General features: G+C 38.6%; 1 protein-coding gene across 4 annotated transcripts in view; it reads right to left on the bottom strand.

Moving 5' to 3' along the window:
* Positions 1-22,137, bottom strand: part of AASS (aminoadipate-semialdehyde synthase) — an 85,427-nt gene that overhangs the window by 44,348 nt on the left and 18,942 nt on the right. For all 4 annotated transcript variants that reach the window (XM_075599925.1, XM_075599924.1, XM_075599923.1 and 1 more), the window contains exons 3-13: positions 18,937-19,113; positions 17,706-17,790; positions 16,844-16,911; positions 16,094-16,240; positions 15,434-15,512; positions 13,450-13,577; positions 11,579-11,727; positions 10,602-10,724; positions 10,383-10,494; positions 1,589-1,648; positions 1,419-1,486 (exon numbers count right to left, since the gene is read on the bottom strand). In XM_075599925.1, the coding sequence (XP_075456040.1) occupies positions 1,419-1,486; positions 1,589-1,648; positions 10,383-10,494; positions 10,602-10,724; positions 11,579-11,727; positions 13,450-13,577; positions 15,434-15,512; positions 16,094-16,240; positions 16,844-16,911; positions 17,706-17,790; positions 18,937-19,113 (1,196 nt within the window). The remainder of the gene's footprint in view (positions 1-1,418; positions 1,487-1,588; positions 1,649-10,382; positions 10,495-10,601; positions 10,725-11,578; positions 11,728-13,449; positions 13,578-15,433; positions 15,513-16,093; positions 16,241-16,843; positions 16,912-17,705; positions 17,791-18,936; positions 19,114-22,137) is intronic.

Below are 22,137 nucleotides of genomic sequence, written 5' to 3'. Positions count from 1 at the left end.
TACATATTACACTGCAGTGTACAAAATGATCAAAAGCTTACCTACTGTGGGACAAAAAGAAAAAGGCCATCACATCAGTCACTGCACCACTAGCAAAAAACTCCATCCGTTTAACAACATCTTGGGATGTACTGCTAAAACCAACTCATTTCTTTTAACTTGGATAGTTCCTAATGTGATACTAGTATTAATTAATTAGTTACTGCCCTTTGGGTACTAAAATCAGTACTCAGATTCTGCCATTGCATGAGCATGGTACAGCAATACAGAACTTTTTGATGAAAAATGTATCCCTCTTTTGTGGTAATATAATTTTCTTGTAGTGTTAAAAAAAAAAAAAATTAATTCATAAAAACACACCCAGCTCTGAGAAATGAACGCACTACACTGAAAACATAGTTACATACGTCCATCAAGCTCAGACTATGCTAAATTTAGACAACAGATGCTTTATCCTATACAGTATCTATACTTACTTAATGATCCAAAGGACGGCAAACAAAATGTTAACTGCCCTTACTGCAAAATGTTAATTGCCCTTACTGTAAAGAACCCTTTCCTTTGTTGCTGGGGAAAACTCCCTTCCTCCAACCTAAAGGGATGGCCCGAGTCCTTTGTACTGCCCTTGGGATGAATAGTTCATTTGAAAGCTCCTGGTACAGTCCCCGAATATAATTTGTATATAGTTATCATATTCCTTCTTAGACACCTCTTTTCTAATGTAAATAAATCTAATTTAGCTAGCCTCTCCTCATAAGTTAGATTGTCCATCCACTTTAATTTGGTGGCTCTTCTCTGCACTCTCTCTAGTTCCATAATGTCTTTTCTAAGGAGTGGTGCCCAAAATTGTACTCCATATTCAAGGTGTGGCCTTACTAATGGTTTGTATATGGGCATAATTATGTTTACTTCCCTTCAAACCATTGCCCGTTTAATGCAAGATAAGATCTTGTTTGCCTTTGCAGCTACTGCATGACTTTGGGCACTATTGCTATGCCTGGTGTCTACAAGCACTCCTAAATCCTTCTCCATCAAGGATTTCCCCAATTTAATTTAAGGCGCCTGTTTACTCTTGCTTCTCAAATGCATAACCTTACATTTATCTGTATTAAACCTCATCTGCCATTTACCTGCCCAAGTTTCCAGTCTCTCCAAGTCCTTCTGGAGAGAAATTACCTCCTGCTCTGATTCTACTACAAACAGAATTATAAGGCATTGTGTGAGGTATGGATTGTAGCTGTCAAGTTTCACACTGACCTTAGAAACCAGACAGATTACCCTTGCATGCTAGTAACATATCAGAAATAAGACTGTTTGAACTAAATAACTCCCATAAAAGAAGCAAGCTAATAATAGACAGTTCATAATAAATATACTGGGGAATATTGTGGAAAGATAAAAATGAGTGTGTACTATACCTGCTCTCTCTCAGTTTTTGTATGTATTTGTATTTAGAAGTCAAAGAACCATTTGAGGCAATCACTGCCTAGATTTGAATAAAACAAAGAAAACATGAAAGAATAAATGTATGGGCAACCATGAAGTAATATTGCATAGATAAAGAAACAAAATTATAAGAAGAACTTACATCTCGTATCACTGGAGAAAAGTTCTGCTGATCTAGAGATTTTGTGGCATTAGACATCAGCTGTACGGATAAAAACATGACAAATTCACTTACATAGATATAATTCTGTATTGCAAAATATGTTGTTTTTTTCATTTAAAATCGGTTTTAATAAGTTATGGCAAATTACAAAAAAACAGGCACAGAAGAGAGAAACGTCGTTATTTAAAACTGCTATCCCACATAAGACCTATCACTAAATCGGTTCAATTTGGTCTTAACTGCAGAATACTCAACTGCCCTTACACCCAGCAAACCTAATAAAACAACCACATACAGTAGCATTTTGATGAGTAACGGTCACAGCTTTATTTTGCATTAACAATTTTCAAGAAGGATCCTAGTAAACTAAAATACATAAAAATGAACTTAAATCCAGTGTCAGCCACAGGCAAACAGGCCTTGTGGCACATACACCACCTAGTTACCATTAGCTCAGCCGCAAGCCCCTGCCATCAAGCTAAAGGCATTGTAGCAACCTCCTCCACGCCCTTATGCAGGCAATAATGCAGTATAATTTAAAAATTGTTTGTTCTTGTACAGCGCTGCTAGTTTTACGTAGCGCTTTAGAGACATTTTAAAGGCACAGGTTCCTGCCCCGAAGAGCTTACAATCTATGTTTTTGGTGCCTGGGGCACAGGGAGATAAAGTGACTTGCCCAAGGTCACAAGGAGCCGACACGGGGAATTGAACCAAGTGAACCGGCTTCACCATTTTATACCTTAAAACAGGCTATGCTCCCCACCAAAGCAAGCGCCCTCTCAATTCCATCTTGCAGGCCTAAATATCTCAGCTTGTCATTAAGATGTACACGGTCATGACTTAGCAAAGCCCTATTGTCACTTTCCACCTCAACTCGTATGGGTGGCATTGTTGAGAGAAAGTGAGAAACTGACAATTAATTTGCCATGATATTTCTCAATAGCCTTAGGATCCCTGACATCTCTTCACACCTTTCTCGAATAATCTCAGAACAAACCAAAACCAATTTGCTGAGCAGTGCAATGCGTGTGCCAAGTTGTGTTTAATTGTGTTGATTATATCAACATTTTAATCCAACCCAAACATTATCCCTGTGACAATTAGAATCGTTGGGCTAGATATAATCCTCCGGAAACATTTTAACCCAATTCAAACCCTTGATCCCATGCCATGTTACCCTGTTATTCTCAATTGAAAATCCTAAATTACTATCATATGCCCTGTCCTCTGCTCTCCTGGCACCAGTAAATTTAGAAATGCCCAACGATCCACACTAACACAGGGAAGATACATAAAAAGAAAAATCTACAAACTAAAAACAACCAAATGAGGGCATACATGGGTTTGAAAACAGACTACCAATGAGACAATTTTTTTTTTTACTCGTCCTCACTTAGGGCCTCATGCAGTAAGCCCCGATAAGGCTTTTTCGGCATTTTATAGCCGTTTTTTGCCCTCCTGATTCAGTAAGCCCCGATAAGTGGGAATTATCGGCAACTTTTCTTCCGAAATAAAAATTTTCGCCACCCGGCTGCCGATAAGCCACTTATCGGGACTTTTTTTTCCCGCCTGAATTCAGTAAGCCCCGATCAGCTTTTTGGTGCTGATCGGCAGGCCAGATTGGAGATTTTATGGCCAATCCAGCCCGCCAACTAAAGTTGGCAACTTGCTGAAGGAGAAGCATCGGCAAGGGCGACACTTAGGAAAAATCAGCCCTTTTTCCTGCCTGTGATTGATGCCGGGGGTCTCCGGAGCTGATACCCGCACCGGAGCCCCCCGGCATGCATCCGAGGCAGGAAAAAGGCATTTAAAAGCCACTTCATTACCTTAGCGGCTAACCGCTAAGGCAATGAAGGGGTTAACCCACCGTGCCAGCGTTATTGTGGGTAGCGGGGATGGGTGAGGGGGGTATTTGGCCCTGGGTGTGAGTTTAGGACTTGCGGGGGGGATGCGGGGGCACTTAACCCCTTCACGACCGTAGCGGTTAATACCGCTACGGTCCTGAAGAGGTTAAGGCCTCCCGCTACCCACCCGCAAGCCCTAAACAACCACCTTTGGGGCTAATGCCCCCTTCACACACCCCCACTACCCACAATAATAAAAAAAAAACACCCCAGCCCCACAATAACGAATTAAATATATATATATATATATATATATATATATATATATATATATATATATATATATATATATATATATATATATATATATATATATACACCCAACAACACCTATACCCCCCTAACATACAGTATAGTAATGGGCAGAATGACTATTATCCACAAATGGATAATAGTGCAGTTGTCCATTTACAATACATACACAACAATAAAGACTTTAAATACATATAGCACTCACCCATGTCCCACTGCCACGATGAAGGCCATCCTCATCTTCATCCTGCCCATGCCCCATCCGCTTCTGCAAAACAAACACAAGAATTACAACATCCAAATTAATGTCCCCTAACCCCTTAATCACCATAGCGGTTATTAACCGCTACAGTTATTAAGGGGTTAAGCCACCATCACCCACATACCCTCCCCCACAAAGCCCCCCAACCACCCTCACCCAATACCCACAGGGGAGTCCTACCAAATACCCTTGGGCCTAATACCCCCTCCCCCAGCACATCCAGTACAATAATGTGCCAAATAACTATTATCCACATAGGGATAATACATTATTTGGCCATTATTAAACACATTCAATAACGTTAAAATGTAAAGAAACTTGTACTAACCTCATCAATAAGAAGTCTCCGTCGCCAGCATCATCCTTGGGGTCCGTTGCCAACATTAGAAATAGCCACAACATTTCAATATCATTAACATAACACTGAACCCCTTAATCACCTTATCGGGTACTAACCTGAAAGGTAATTAAGGGGTGAAGCCATCCTGCAATGCCTACAACAGTTATGCATAACATCCTCAGTGAAATAAAAACCAATTGCCTAACCAAATTCCATTTAATCATTCAATCTGTAGGCTCACATGCCTCATAAAACATTGCATTTACAGTGTATACATGTAGCATAACATGTAAACTGCATGTACACGCTGCAAATCAATGTTAACAATACAATAATGCCACTCAAATCGCCATACATCACAAGAAGTATATTATTTAATACAATAAACTCACCATCAATGAATTACCACACATCAATTACATCCCTAAACAATTAAAATACCATCCATACCAATTACACAATGAACTAAAGCTATCCTAACAGAGAACAACTTCAAAACATAGTCAAAAGTACACCAACAATTACAATATAATAAAGCAAGGCTTTCCATATCCTACTGTACGGCCTGGAAGCCCAAAACTTACATCTGTCTAAAAATAAAATACATTTAGCACACATCAATGCATAGCCACAATGATTAACAATACAGAATTAGAAGCTTTAACAACACTATCATTTCTTACCCTGTATATATATCTGTACACATACATACAGACATACATACAGTGGGAAGAAATGATATACATTGTAAAAAATGAAAACATGAAAAAGCAACACAAAAAACAGTTACATTAAGTACATTTCTTTATTTAACTTACCATTACTTGCCCCCACCGACTCCCGTTGATCAGCTTACTCACGAACCAATCCACGACACCATCCACGACACCATCCAGGAACAAATCCACGACACAATCCAGGAACAAATCCACGAACCAAACCAGGAACCAATCCAAGAACAAGTGCAGGAACCAATCCAGGAAGCAAGCCACGAAGAAATCCAAGAAACAATCCACGACACGATCCAGGAACAGGAACCCATAAAAGAAAAAAAAACATAACAAATTAAACATTAAAATAATAAAACATGACAATCAAGGGTTGTACTAGTTTTATTCTTAGTGAATCTGTATTACAATACCTTGTTCCGGGGTCTTCTTGACGTCCGGTGCCACGCCCTGGTCTTCAATCTTCAGGAGGAGGTCCGTCCTCCTCGGCATCTGCCTTCAAAATGAGACGACATAGGCTTTTATAGGCCTATGACGTCACATTTGTCGTCATATGGTTCCCACGGCCCTGATTGGGCCGTGAAAACCATGTGTTTTGGCCGATGTAAAAAAATTGATGACGTCACTTAAAGGCAATGCCAGCACAGCCAATCAGAATGGCTTTGCTGCTATTGCCTTTAAGAAAACGTCATGAAATGACACATGGCTGGACTCACATGGTACTTGAACCAATCAGAGTAGGGATGGAGTTCCCACGCTCTGATTGGCTGGCTTACCATGTGAGTCCGGCCATGTGTCATTTCATGACGTTTTCTTAAAGGCAATAGCAGCAAAGCCATTCTGATTGGCTGTGCTGGCATTGCCTTTAAGTGACGTCATCAATTTTTTTACATCGGCCAAAACACATGGTTTTCACGGCCCAATCAGGGCCGTGGGAACCATATGACGACAAATGTGACGTCATAGGCCTATAAAAGCCTATGTCGTCTCATTTTGAAGGCAGATGCCGAGGAGGACGGACCTCCTCCTGAAGATTGAAGACCAGGGCGTGGCACCGGACGTCAAGAAGACCCCGGAACAAGGTATTGTAATACAGATTCACTAAGAATAAAACTAGTACAACCCTTGATTGTCATGTTTTATTATTTTAATGTTTAATTTGTTATGTTTTTTTTTCTTTTATGGGTTCCTGTTCCTGGATTGTGTCGTGGATTGTTTCTTGGATTTCTTCGTGGCTTGCTTCCTGGATTGGTTCCTGCACTTGTTCTTGGATTGGTTCCTGGTTTGGTTCGTGGATTTGTTCCTGGATTGTGTCGTGGATTTGTTCCTGGATGGTGTCGTGGATGGTGTCGTGGATTGGTTCGTGAGTAAGCTGATCAACGGGAGTCGGTGGGGGCAAGTAATGGTAAGTTAAATAAAGAAATGTACTTAATGTAACTGTTTTTTGTGTTGCTTTTTCATGTTTTCATTTTTTACAATGCATATCATTTCTTCCCACTGTATGTATGTCTGTATGTATGTGTACAGATATATATACAGGGTAAGAAATGATAGTGTTGTTAAAGCTTCTAATTCTGTATTGTTAATCATTGTGGCTATGCATTGATGTGTGCTAAATGTATTTTATTTTTAGACAGATGTAAGTTTTGGGCTTCCAGGCCGTACAGTAGGATATGGAAAGCCTTGCTTTATTATATTGTAATTGTTGATGTACTTTTGACTATGTTTTGAAGTTGTTCTCTGTTAGGATAGCTTTAGTTCATTGTGTAATTGGTATGGATGGTATTTTAATTGTTTAGGGATGTAATTGATGTGTGGTAATTCATTGATGGTGAGTTTATTGTATTAAATAATATACTTCTTGTGATGTATGGCGATTTGAGTGGCATTATTGTATTGTTAACATTGATTTGCAGCGTGTACATGCAGTTTACATGTTATGCTACATGTATACACTGTAAATGCAATGTTTTATGAGGCATGTGAGCCTACAGATTGAATGATTAAATGGAATTTGGTTAGGCAATTGGTTTTTATTTCACTGAGGATGTTATGCATAACTGTTGTAGGCATTGCAGGATGGCTTCACCCCTTAATTACCTTTCAGGTTAGTACCCGATAAGGTGATTAAGGGGTTCAGTGTTATGTTAATGATATTGAAATGTTGTGGCTATTTCTAATGTTGGCAACGGACCCCAAGGATGATGCTGGCGACGGAGACTTCTTATTGATGAGGTTAGTACAAGTTTCTTTACATTTTAACGTTATTGAATGTGTTTAATAATGGCCAAATAATGTATTATCCCTATGTGGATAATAGTTATTTGGCACATTATTGTACTGGATGTGCTGGGGAGGGGGTATTAGGCCCAAGGGTATTTGGTAGGACTCCCCTGTGGGTATTGGGTGAGGGTGGTTGGGGGGCTTTGTGGGGGAGGGTATGTGGGTGATGGTGGCTTAACCCCTTAATAACTGTAGCGGTTAATAACCGCTATGGTGATTAAGGGGTTAGGGGACATTAATTTGGATGTTGTAATTCTTGTGTTTGTTTTGCAGAAGCGGATGGGGCATGGGCAGGATGAAGATGAGGATGGCCTTCATCGTGGCAGTGGGACATGGGTGAGTGCTATATGTATTTAAAGTCTTTATTGTTGTGTATGTATTGTAAATGGACAACTGCACTATTATCCATTTGTGGATAATAGTCATTCTGCCCATTACTATACTGTATGTTGTGTATTGATGCTATGTTTATTGGGGGCATTTGTCCCCAATAAACATGCTACTATGCGTTAACCCCTTCATTGCCTTAGCGGCTATCCGCTATGGTAATGAAGCAGCATTAATGTATTTTAATAATATTGTGCGGAAGCAGGAGGCCCCCTGAGGTGAAGCGCATTTATTTGTGGCTCAGAGACCCCCTGCCTCCCGAGTTACAGGCCCCGGTTTGGGCCATCGGTTACAGTGTGGACGCCATGTTTATTGCGGGGACGCTATAAACATGGCGGCGACACTGCCACCCGATGACACATACCGGGGCCTGTAACTCGGGAAGCAGGGGGTCCCTGCTCCACAAAGCAATGCGGTTCAGCTCAGGGGACCCCCTGCTCACTGTACAGTATAATTAAAAAGACATTCATGCTGCTTCATTACCGTTGCACATAGCCGCCAAGGTAAGGAACGAGTCTTTATTGATGTGTGTGTGTTTTATTTATACTGTACATGTGCAGAGGGTCTCCGGAGCAGAACAGCGTTGGTTTGAGGTCCGGGGACCCCCTGCCCCCCGAGATACAGGCCCCTTTATGGGGTGCCGGTATCCCTCTGGTTTGTTTACAGGTCGCGGTCACGTGATTGGGACCTTTAAACGCCGAGGGATACCGGCACCTCATAAAGGGGCCTGTATCTCGGGGGGCAGGGGGTCCCCGGACCTCAAACCAACGCGGTTCAGCTCCGAAGACCCCCTGCACATGTACACTATGAATAAAAGTTGTTTTTAAATACTTTTTTTGGTGCCGAAGTTTGCGCTGAGAGAGCGGCTTGTCTCTCTCAGCTGCAAACATCTATCGGCACCAAAGGCTTATCGGGAGCCTTATCGGGAGCCAGGCTGTATCGCCACAGCTCATCGGCAGCTTTGCTTTCGTAGTGCTTCAGCAGGGATCGGAAGGATTCGGCCCTTACTGAATACTGCGAGGGCAAATCGCCCAAAAAAAACATTTTCGCAATTCGTGGCGAAAATTTTATATCGGGGCTTACTGCATGAGGCCCTTAAACCCAAACCCGCTATTACAGTAGTGGCTACAATCCAGAACTAATGAGCCCGGGCCCTAAAACAAACCCCCAAACAGTTTAAGAACAGCCTAAAACATTCAAGGATTTAACCTAGTCAAAGATCTCTCTTCCTAATGGACTAGAAGCAGCCTACCAGGCAAGGACAAATCCCAACTAACTTCTTGATGAAACCCATTCTTTAAAAAAGGTAAACACTGAAACACAAACTCCCGTTCTGCACTTGTGTGTGCGCACATTTTACACCGCTGAATAAAAAAATAAAAAGTCTAAAATAGAACCCTCAACTACCACATCCCAGAATTTCAGCCCATCTGGAGTAGTAATTTTACCAGAACCTAGATTGTTAATATGCAACATGCAAAAGAAAGCCTAAACAAAACCCCAACACAAACCACATCTGGGTCAAAACTTCTAATAACTGAACCAACAATTTGAAGGATATGGACAAGCAAGAGCCAACTTGTGTCCCCTTATTTAAACCTTTTAACAAAACTATAAACGCTTTGGTAACATCCCGACCATTAAACCTCATGAAAAAGCTCAAGTAGACAAGACACTTTCTTCTTGGCCATATTGCCCGAGACCTGCATTCCTCAACTCTGACCCAAACCGGAGTACTGAATGCAAACAAGATAGACCATCCATCATGCCATCTTCATGCTCAGCCAGGTAATGAATTCTTCCAAACTCTGGCATAAGTTACCAATGTACCTGGAACCAAAGAATCCTCGGCCAACCTCAACAATCTCCCAAACTCAGGTTCCATAAGACTATCAGGCATCTCCAACCATTGACTCCTACATCCCAAAAAAAGGGTCCCGCTAAAATGTATATAAAAAGAATCAGCGATCAAATGCTGAACACCAGGTAACCGATGAGCTCTAAACCAGACATTCAGTTTGAACCCCACAAAACTATCAGATGAGAGCACTCTGACAACCAATTAACCACTTAAAGAGCTCCTAAATTGTCTGTCCAGTACACCACCCTCCTGTACACCTAGTTATTCCTCCTATATCTATCACCACAACAGGAAATAATGGCCTTTGTGGCATCATTAGTGACAACCACAAACCAATATCCTTTTTATCCAAATTAGATGTAACTTCTTCTCTTAGCTGAGGGCAAAACATAGCGTTCGACAACCATGTTCTTTTTAGGGATTGAGATTAATATGGCTGACAGTCTTGTTTATCTCTGGTAAAATTACTTTTGCTTGTCGCATTATGCCATTGGGTGAGGCACGTTTGCCGGCTTTAGAGTTTGGCTATGAAAGGTATTAAAAGCCTGAAAATGTTTAGCAAACAGACAAAATCAAGGGAATTGTAGTAAATTTGGGATTCTAGATTTATTAATGCAGACGTAATGGCTTATGTAAATCTGTTTAATTTAAGGATAGACCATGGTTCAGCCTTAATGGGCTATTTAAAAAAAAAAAAAAAACCCTGTTCAGTAAAAGGAAGATAATCTACTAAATGATGTACTGTACACCACTCACCATCTCTTCAATGTAAGGAAAAAGCATGTCTCCAAAGTACTCTGTTGCTTCAATTGGGAGCTGGGCTGGCAAATTGTCAATTGAACACATCAGAATACCACAGCCTTCAACACTGGAAAACAGAAGATCATTTTGACAAATTCTAATCTATGAATGTACATTCTTTGTACCTTACATGTAAAAAGAACTACAGGCAAAAAAATCGAATAATTCTCTCACCTATCGTGAATAATATGCTGATCAGCATCATACATGCAAAATGGTGTGTCAATAGTTGTACACTCGGTCATAAATTCTATGGATCCTCCAGTGTCAGCAGAAATGTCACCAATGGCCAACAGCCTGGAAAGATGTTGAATGAATAAACATTTTTCATTAAAATGTTAAAAATTCTTGCAAGAAAACATACAATACAAGTTGACAAATCAGTCATTTCAAGTGGATTTGCACTTATTTTCCAACTTCTTAAAATGCCAGACCAAAAAAAAAAAAAATTTGAAGGCCAGAAAAACGGCTTTAATCACTTAGAAAACATTAAGGTCCATTCATGCCAATAAAGAAACATTGACAATAAATTCATTAGCAATATAATGTGTTTTTAGAATGAGTGTCTGGTTTATTGGTGAAATTTGCCATATGAATGCACAGTTCTTTCTATTTAATTAGTAAATCAGTCAATCACTAAACCAACAAATTTGACAACCAATGATTGCCATACATCTAGCCTCTGTAACGTTTAAATACTTTGGTGGATATGTATCCCAATTTTGCAATTTCCTCCACAACACAGAGCAAAAATGTTTCATCTGCATTCATTTTTACAGCACCGAACGTATCAAGCTTGTTAATCTTACTTTTGTCACAGATTTGTTAGGAGCAGAAATGAATGCAAAGATAAAGACAAACAGTTATATGCACACATTTTGATACAGTTCATCATAATATTATGCCGACTATCTGCTCTCTTAACTCCTCCTACAACCCTTCCCCTAAATGCGCAGTGGTGCAATTGGAGCAAAACGGAAGCGAAGACCCTTGAAACAATAATGCAAAGTGATGCAGAGTAAAAAATGACACCATTTGAACTCTTGATACATAACCAAATGAATAGTACAAGTTAAAGGCTACTCTAGCTGTGAAGGGATTGAACAGTCATGTGAGAAGAGCAGTTGCTTTAAGAAAATAGGAGTGCCTACTTGTGCGGTAGTTTTGGACATCCTTCTGTAGCCGCAGAAGTGGACTTGACAGGAGCCAAGAGCCTTTGAGCATCTTGTCGGTTTAGTAAGCGAGGAGTATGTGGATCCCAGTATATCCCGTTAATCAAACAGGTCGTATATGGAGCGATCTGTTTGAAAATGATTAAACCAAAGATGTAACTTATACTGTAGAAACTATAACAGAGGAATACACCGCTCACTATTAGTAATAAAATGGAAATTAATATATATAGGTAAATATGGATTTTGCCCTAATGCCTATAGCGGCAATGGGTGCTACCTGTGTGCTGGGTTTGAAATATTATCAAAAATAGAGAATTTAAATGGCGAACCACCTATTCTCTAGCAAGAAGCACCCTAATGGTGCACACCGGGGCAGTTAAAACGGAACATTTAATAATACCATAATTAATAAATGTCTACACATGCACAAACAATTTGATATTTACAGGGTGTATAATCTAAATCATACAAAATAACAGGGAGTATTTAATGATTATTTTATACACACTTTAAATATCAAATTGTTTGTGAATGTGTAGACCTTTATTAATTGTTTTATTATTAAAAGTTACGTTTTTACTACCCCGGTGTGCACCATTAGTGTGCTTCTTGCTAGAGAATAGGTGGTTCGCCATTTAATCCCCTATTTTTGATAATACTGTAGAAACAAGCAGTTTACAGTGAGGGAAAATGGGTTCTTTTTAATTTAACAAAAAAAATGAACTTTTTGCTGCCACAGGAGCCCGCGACACATTGCTCTAGCAGCAAAAGGGTTAAACAGCAATGTTAAGCTTAATTATACACTACTCACTACTCACTACTACTGATCCACTCAAATTCAAAAAGTGTCCCCTACACTTGCAAAAACTCCAGCCACATTAAACTTTGTGTTTTGCCCTCTTTATTGTCTCAAAGCAGACAGGAGGAGCAATGAAAGTAATATTTTTTTTGTCTAGTCAACCACAATCCTTCAAGTAGGATAGATAGGATAGATAGGATGGATAGGATGGATAGGATAGATAAACATGCCCAAATTCGATTTGCATATATTTAGCTTGAACATTCAGAAAAGTTCGAAAACTCCCAAAAAGTGCAGGTGAAATTGACAAGTCAAAGTGAAATGCAACAATTTGAACAAAAATAATCAGATTTTCCCATACTACAATGTACCCTGAAATATGCATTTTGCAGGAGAAGACTTGGAGATTTAGAGAGAAGGGAAGAAGGGAAGAAGGGAAGAAGGGAAGAAGGGAAGAAGGGAAGAAGGGAAGAAGGGAAGAAGGGAAGAAGGGAAGAAGGGAAGAAGGGAAGAAGGGAAGAAGGGAAGAAGGGAAGAAGGGAAGAAGGGAAGAAGGGAAGAAGGGCTACCCATTGACTTCTATATCCAACAAAACACATCTCTATACAACTTGTGATCACTTCTGATATACCTGGCAACAAAGCCAATTTGAATACACAAATCGGCATCTCAGGTAGCTCACCCCATGCTGAATAAATGAGGTATTTGCAAAGTCAATAGATATTCTACTACATAGAACTTGTGCTGCTTCCCTCTCTCCCTCCCTGCAAACCTTTTACAAAGTTAAACAGTTTAACAAATACAGAACATTTTACATGATTCACAAATTTGGGCAAAAGGTTTACACATGTCAAAATATTGCCAGACATAAAAGCATGCAAATAAAAAGGGTATTTTTTATTTTTTTTTAAAGGAAATATAAAATCACTAATCAATTTTGAATAATCTATTACATTTATTAAGTGGCCATGGACAAGTATCAAATTAGGATTTTGTTCTACAAAAAAAAAAAAAAAAAAACATTGTAAATGCTAAAAGTTGTGCTTACATCAGTATTAAACCGAGACGTGTAAAGTTCAGGATTCTTGTCATATCCTACTGGGTCATACACCCCATCGGTTTTCCGGACAAGATGATGATGACGACTTAATACGGTTCCATACACTTTTCTGAGGTCTAAAGAAAGGTAAGTGACGGTCAGAAAATTAAAATAATTACTTTTTAAATTACAATCTTAATAATGAAAAGGAAAAGGAGGGGAGGGAGAGAAAATAGCTCTTGCTACAGTCTATATAGGTGTAGGTGCCAGGGGTAAGAGCGACTGGACAAAAAATGCTGCTTGCCTTAGCAAGCGAGAAAGACCCCTATACAACTAGCACTCAAGGATAGAACGGTTGCTGTTTATCACCTGTGTGGTATACCGTGGAATGACAATTTTTTTCAGAGTAGATTGGGACGTGTGAGGAGTACATATACTTACTACACTCTATCCTCACACACTACACCTTTTGTGGATATATTTATTGATATACCACTCCCCCCCTCTCCCCCTGAGGCACCATTTGCAATACCATCATTCATTGCATGGTGCCAGAGCCCTATAGTCCTCATCTTCCACCCCCAATATCTTGGAGGTGGTTTATATTAACTCATTATTCGATTTAATACTACTTTTAATCATTAAACTTTGGCGTTGTGTGTTTACCTCACTCTTTTTTGTATACATTAATTAAAGTTATTATTTATTTTACTACACCGTTCTGTCCTTGAGTGCTAGTTGTATAGGGGTCTTTCTCGCTTGCTAAGGCAAGCGGCATTTTTTGTCCTAAATTATAATCTTCACAGCCACATTCAATTCTTCTCAGAAACATGGATGTGATTATAGCAAAGTTTAGTTCTCAGGCATATACAGTATTAGGTGAGACTACAGTAGATATTAAAAGAAGCAGATGTCTCCATGCTGCTGTTACAGCATGAAACAAGATTGATCTTTACATCCCAAAGCATGAGTGAGGAGTGCTTACACAATTCATTTTTGTAATTGGTTGCCAGTGACAATTCTACTATATACTAGTGTGCAGATTTCTCATGATTTTACGGTTCTTATGTTTTCTATTTTATCCATTATTTGACATACTCTGCTGTGTATTTAATTCCACTGTTCCGGTTATGCTCACCTGAGCTGTATATTGCCGCTCTCTCTCTCTCTCTCTCTCATCATGCATTTAACAGCAAGCCATTGCTTACTGCTTATTGTAGTGTACAGGTAGTCCTCGTTATCCAAAGTTTCACTTTACAACAAATGGCATATCCGACGCAACCCTACAGGCCATTTTTCGACGCCTGAATGCATTATCCAATGCCACTGATTAACATGGGACTTACATTACAACGGTTTCACTATCCAACGCTACTTCCAGACCGGATTCGGTTGGATAACCGAGGATTGACTGTACTGGACATCTGACAAGCTACTCAACATTATGTATCAGGGACTGAATCAGACAGGTCTATTTACTGACATCTATTTTGACTTTCAATAGTTGCTTTTTTAGAATGTAATACTGATATTTAAGTTTCTTTTTCGTCTAATTGCTACATACTCACCCATTTCACCCTTCATGCAGAATTGCGGACTTTCGATTTGTATTATTTATTAGATTGTTTATGTATCCTGAATGTTTGTCACCCCTTTTGTATTATCCAGCTATATATTTTCAGCTAATTTCTGAAATGCAACATTGTTTTCATTTGTTACTTGTGAATTCACCAACTGCAATCAGGTATATATGAACCAGTAAATGTTCCTGCTGATTTCGCCTATTAATTCTGGGTCGGGGTGCACACTATATGTGTAGCCAATAAATATATATGGTGCAATATAGATTTTATTCAACATCGAATATTGGTTTACATATCGGATATCATGTGGCACTTAACACTAATAATCTTTGACCATCATAGCTTGAATATTTGATAATAAAAATGTTGAATTAACATACATTACACACACGTTTTCTTAATTACATTACCTCCAGTTTTGGAAACTTCTTTCAATTCATGTGGTTCAACAATCTCACTGGGCAATTCATTAAACACTTCTTGTGCTCCCTACAACAAAGGATTTACATAGTAATGACAATATTGTAATAATAAATAGTTTGCATTTACATAGAAGTGTGCTAACGCAGTTTACAATCCTAAAGCAAATACTTTCATGCAGCCACCTCAAATGTGGAATTTTGCCAGTACGTCTGGCTCTCTAATCTGTAGCGCAGATAACAAATGGGGGGGGGGGGGGGACAATTTCATCCTGTTAAGGTGGGCAAGCTGGGGCAATTAATTTATCCAAGATTAGTCAATGAGAACGGTCTCGAGAATAAATATTTCAAACCACTATACTATGCCTCCACCTTAACCATTACCAGAAGCCATTAATATCTAAATGAATTGTCTGTACCCTAGAAAGTCTATTATGTAACATGGTTTCCATGTGTAGTCTAGTTACATGACTTTGTCACTATGGCATATTTGCTTGGACCAATAATCTTAGTCTTACCATGTTCTATCCTCTCTTACTTTCCAAGAAGATTTAATATCTCAAAGGGCAGATTAACCTGTCCAATGCATGGCATAGTTACAAGAACCTGGACATGAGGTTTTTCTATTCAACATACATCGGACGTTCTTACCTTGGAGACATTCCCAGTGCCTGTAAAAACAAAGGTAAGTGGTCCAATAGATTTGGGTATCAAACCAAGAGATATTTCATATCCTGCATCTCTCACTGCCTGAACAGCCTGGCTACTGTTTCTGTAGTTATGGGCCATCCCAATGTGCTGAAAAACAAACACAAAATGTTACATAATTACCAAGTCCCTTTGAGTGTGTTTCAAACTACTTATATATGCACGGCCACTAAAATCCGCAATCTACGGTCAATGCATTTATTTTGCATTGTTTAAACGGGGGTCTCTGCCAACACAGAATAGCTGCTGAGAGTCTCCTTAGACATACCCACATTCTCAAGAACTTAAAATGACCACCAAGAAGGAGCGGTCAGGGAGTCAGTTAGTAACGGATGGGATCACTATCCTGGGTTGTTGAATCCATAGAAAATTATTATACAATGTTTCTGCTTCTCAGACAAATCTGTAAGACTACTACAGTCTACAGAAGAAGAACCCCTAGTACAGAGTAACCCCCGTCACTCATGATAAAACAAGGAGCCGCTTCAACACCATATATTAGTGTTTCAAGAACTTAAAGCATATATATTGTTGGTCATCCCATGGTCTGTGCTAATATAATGTAAAAGAAGATATAATTGAAGATTGCATAATGAGGTAAGCGATTTGTATATGTGATGGCGCTTGGCTCAAAAATATATTTTAGAATCACTTACATAAAACTACACCTTTAAATTGTGATTCATAACTTACCATAAATGGAGTGTGATGTCCCAATGCAAGAAATCGTAATCCTAAACCATGCAACATGTTGATCATTCCTACATTAAAAGACACAAAATGTCCTGAGCATTCTCCATACCAGGTTAACATTCTTAAAAATGTGACGTCAGTTCAAAGAAAAATTGCACACGATTTTGACACAAAATTAAATAGAGCTCATTAATGAAATACGCTGTCACCACTGCACATTCTTACGATCCCTTTTGCAACTGTCCAGCGCTGCATTTGCTTTATCCCTTTTGACAACGCAGCAAAAAGCAGCTCACATATGAAGAGGTCATGAAATATAATACATATGAGTGCAATGCAGATGCATTACATGTTATCTTCTAAAGCCAATGTATTCTGCTCCAAATTATAAGGCCTTACACTTTATAGCAGTTACAGTACAGTAACTTATTCGCATACAGCAAGAACTCGTCATACAACTGTATATTTTCTGGAGAAGACAATGGAAGTCGTGCACAAATATTCCAATAATTAACTACTCCTTCCCAAGGACATAATTAGTTGTAAGGTAATGAAGATGTTCCACCATTAATTGCTTCCACTTAAGTTGCTCCTTTAAATCACATTTTGAGTAGCCCAAAGTAGTTCACAACTGACACTTTCAGTTTTATACAAGTGTAATTAATAGAAGTAGTATGTTGGAAATGAAGCGTATTAAAAATAAACTCATGGACATTAAAACAAGCTTGAGTAGGCCATAACGCAACAAAATGTACCAAAGTACAGCACTATTTTAAAGGAGAATACAACAGAACTATAAGAAAGTCATCCAATTGTCAGATCCTTCCCATTACTTAAATGTACTAATTATTAGTGAAGGTACCTGCGACCCCCGCCCACTGTCCAAAAGCCACTACTCGCGTTCCCTTATGATCCATCATTTTTTCATAATCAATCAGTCGAATATCCTGTAAAAACAAAATGTCATAACAGAGCAATTATTTATCCAAGATACACTGAATTTCAGTAGAAAGAGCAATATTTAGTGGTGCACTTTTAACTGTAAATAATGTTGATTTCAGTCCGAGCTATGGAGAGCAAATATTGGATAGTTCCAAATGCAAGCAAATACATAATAACAACAACAACAACAATAAATCATTTGGCATAATATCTGCCAAAATAAAGCAGAGGAAGATACCTTTACTTTTCAAACAAATAATAATGATACATATACAAAAACAATAAAGTAGGCTCACCTTTAATTTTGAACACAATTTATCTTTAAAGTTGGGGAGCGCCCAACGCACAAATGCAGAGTTAAAAGAGGTTAAAGAATACACAATATTGTGATACATTCCTAAAGGACAATGGTGTGGATAAAGGGATTGAGCCTCACTGACATTTTATATATCAGAAACAGGCACAATCAATGATGGCAATTATATGCTCGGATACTGGTTGTTCTTTCCACATGACATAGGCCATCTTCCTTCAATCACGTTGACGCGTTCTGCTTCAGATATAAAAATGTGAGTGAGGATCAATCCCTTCACCCACACCATTGTCCTTTGGGAATGTATTTCACTATTGTGTATTCATTTAACTCTTTTTCTGCCCTGTATTCTGCGCTCCCCAACTTTGAAGATTGTTGCAAACGGTTCTAAATAGGGATTTTAAGAGCTGCATTTTTTAGAGCTGCATTTTTTTTTTTTTTAAATCTCTTATTTGCATGTTTGAGAAATCACACAGTTATCACTTTATTCACCTGCAATATAGAAATTAACGGGTTTGATCACCAATATAATATTTCACAATTGCTACTGTATTATTTACATTACGTTTAAATTGACAATTCATCAGCACCCTTCACTTGTTTTTGTCTTGCATTCAAAAACATTAAAAAGTGTTTTATAAATAGTTGCAAAGTTACAAGCATCCGTCTTAAAAGCTGCCTTGGATACAGGTTTCTTGGAAAGCAGAAGGGCTAATTAGCCTCACCATACTTACAGGAATCATGTGTAAGGAATCCTCTTAAAACTAATAGTTATAGCGGGGGAATGCATTGTGACCTAATGCCGTGAAGGTCATCAGCAATATAATCTCAGACTTACCAGTTTTAGAATTTCATCCAACAGGGACATATTTGCCTCCTGAGCTTTTATGGTGTGTGAAAAGAACGCATATGTCTTCTTAGAGAGCAGTTTATCCTCTGGAGGCCTCTTAACGCCCACAATTAGAGATGCCTCGGATATGTCTTCCTGAACAATGCCCCCTGCTTTGATATATTCCTAGAAACAGACCATTGAGAACAAAGATGTAATCCAGCTATCCGATTCACTTTTACATTTTTTTATATTAAATTGCAGAATTATTTAAAGTGAAATAAGTTATAAAACAAATACTTGCTTGGGCCTTTATATAGGATATAATAATAATAAAAATAAATAAATAAAAAGATTTTGCCATTTATATGTTAGTCTGAAAACTGTCAAAATATTAACTGTGTACATTGCATTAAACAAAAGCCATGTATTAAAAAGCTTTACAAAATCATTAAAGTGGTACTTCAACGACAGTACATTTATACATATAAAACCTAGGGTCTGTATTGGTGTCTCTCGTTCAAGAATACCATGTCATTGGCCTGTTTATTACACACATCATCCTCCCCTCCCCCCATCCCCCACACGATTATTTTTTTGAAAACAAAATACAAAATCATCAGATATGCAACTAAATGACCAAGAATTAAACATTAAAAAGGTGACCTTTAAATCTTCTGGAAAGTCACAAAAGCAGTTCAAATAAAAGGTTACACCTTCAGTTTGTGACCAAACCAAAATGGACAGTTTTACTACAAAAAAAAAAATTGCATCCAAGTTTAATGTTTTGTGTCATCATTGCCTTTATTTTTATTGACCGAGGATGGTACGGTGTTAGCCATTAAACGGAAGACCTATAAAATGGTCACACCTCCTTTCCAGGTAGACTTGCAATGTCAAAAGCTGAAAAATATCACATTTACTAACCATTATTGCAATTTCTTCAGGGTCTCTATGGCAGCCAAAAGAACTGGGATATAGCTCCTCCAACAAGCTGGCATAGGACAAGAGTTGTGACGCACGTTAAAAAAAAAAAAAAAAAGGTGACCAAAAATCCTGTTTTTTAGGTCTTTGTGCTGACTTTTTTGGCTACTGTCCCAGTTTTTAAATCGGAGGCGATCACGCATGCGGTCGGCAAGCACTGTTCGCACAAGTGCAAAAGCGCAAAATTTGTCTCAGTTTTTCCCAGGACAAAATATGGTCACCCTATATAAAAAGGAGGTCTTTCCTCATCCCATGTAACTTATTTAGCTAAGCTCATAAAAAGGAAGTACAAATAAAGCACAGACAGCAAATATATTATTATTATTAAAGGAAGGTAAGTAGGCTGCTATAAAAGGACTTGAAGAAATTAAAATATTGGTAAGAAAATTTCATATTTTCTTCATCATCCTCTATGGCAGCTTTAACAGATTGGATGTACAGACCCAAGCTACACAACTGCTCTGGAACAGCCCTAGTAGTTGTAGGAATTATGTTTTGTAAAACCGGTCTCAAATCTCACATCAGTCAATGCCTGGAGATGTACAGATGGAGCCCTGGTCTAGGGCTCTCTTGACTCGCAAAGCATCCCACACGCAATTCACCAGTAAGCCAGCAGGTTTAAATGCCATTCCGGAGCACAGCACACGCCACAGATTTCCCCGCAGAAAGCGAAAGGACTGCTTAGAAAGCATCCATGGGACCAATCAGAAACCGAAAGACTGCACCTGTAGTCTATAATGTTTCAAGAAGGTACGCAACAATGACAATTTTGCTGCCTTACAAATGTCTTGTGCGGTGGCCCGAGCCTTTTCCGCAGCTCTTGTGGAATGAGCTTTAATTGTCTGAGGAGGAACTTTGCCTACAGAAGGCTAAGCTTTGCGGATAGATGCATTGATCCGCCTTGAGATGGATGCAGCAGAAGCCGCTTGCCCTTTTTTAGGGCCCGGGAAGAGAACACAGTCTTCAAGTTTTTCTGAACGCAGCTGTTTTCTGGATATATATCATCAGAGCTCCAACTACATCTAAGGTCTCATGCACCGGTCGAAAATGCTTATGAGATTGGCACAGGCCAATCTCAGGGAGGCTCCGACCAAGCAGAAAACTTGGTATGATCAAAATGCCTGTAGCAGAGAATTCATCCCTGGGCAGCAAGTGCTTGTTCTGAAGCCCACTCGTCAGAACAAATTGATGGCTGCCTGGTCTGGACCATATACAGTACTCAGGAGGATGAATGAGTGCAACTATGTTGTACAGTTTATATAACAACTTGTATGAGATACAGCTCTCACACTAGATCCCTTCCTTTGCACTCAAAGTACACATTTAGTGTTATTTAAACATGATGAATTCATCACAATTAGTCATTCCTTTAGGACAGGATGTTTGACTACACCTTGTTTGTACCACAGACTGTAAAAAAAAATATATGTTCAAAATAATAAAATTTTATTTCAAAGGACTTGTGTGTATCTTATTTACAGCGAAAATGTAATTAAAATCCCCAAAGGGAGGAGCATCTCAAAATTGCCGACCATTAGTGTTATTCCCAAACCTGGTTGGTATAGGTCGTGCAATTTAAAGTAGTACCTTTGATAATTACAGCAGAAGCTCTAATGTATTATAGAAGTTGTAGTTATAATATTATTACAGACAAAATTGTGGTACAGTAGTGTTAGCTTGATAGTAACACCCAATATTAAAGGTGTAACTATTCCATACCTTTTTGTCTTAATGCAGAAGCAGAGTTGTATTGGTAAATACTGTTTCTCTTAAATCCTATTGATTAAGACACACCTTATATTGGTCAATTAGTAACCACTACTATTACACACCTCTCTGGTATTCATTAGTTTTTGGCAACGTATTGATACATATTTCATATTAAGCAACAATCTCACAGTACCATCATCACATAGAATATGATCCACTGACTTCATAAGTATTACAGTGGGACTTGTGCCATTAGTCCTCCCAATAAACACTTAAAGCCAGTGAGACGCAAACATTTGTCAGAGTGAATATAGTAATAACTATTATAGCCCTTATGTTTGAAACTTAATAGTTCCAAATAAATTTAAACATATGAGCAGTATAGTGCAAATATTGATAAGAGTGATAAATCACTGTGAGTGTATGAAAAGATGCCAAAAAGTAGGTGAATACGAATAGTATCTTAAGTATCACTAGCTAGGCATTGAGGCATATATTCCCAAGCCTAGCAGACTT

The sequence above is a fragment of the Ascaphus truei genome, chromosome 5 (genome assembly GCF_040206685.1).
Source record: "Ascaphus truei isolate aAscTru1 chromosome 5, aAscTru1.hap1, whole genome shotgun sequence".
Classification (NCBI taxonomy): Eukaryota; Metazoa; Chordata; class Amphibia; order Anura; family Ascaphidae; genus Ascaphus; species Ascaphus truei.
Note: the sequence above shows the minus strand (reverse complement) of the source record. Positions and strands in the feature narration are given on the sequence as shown.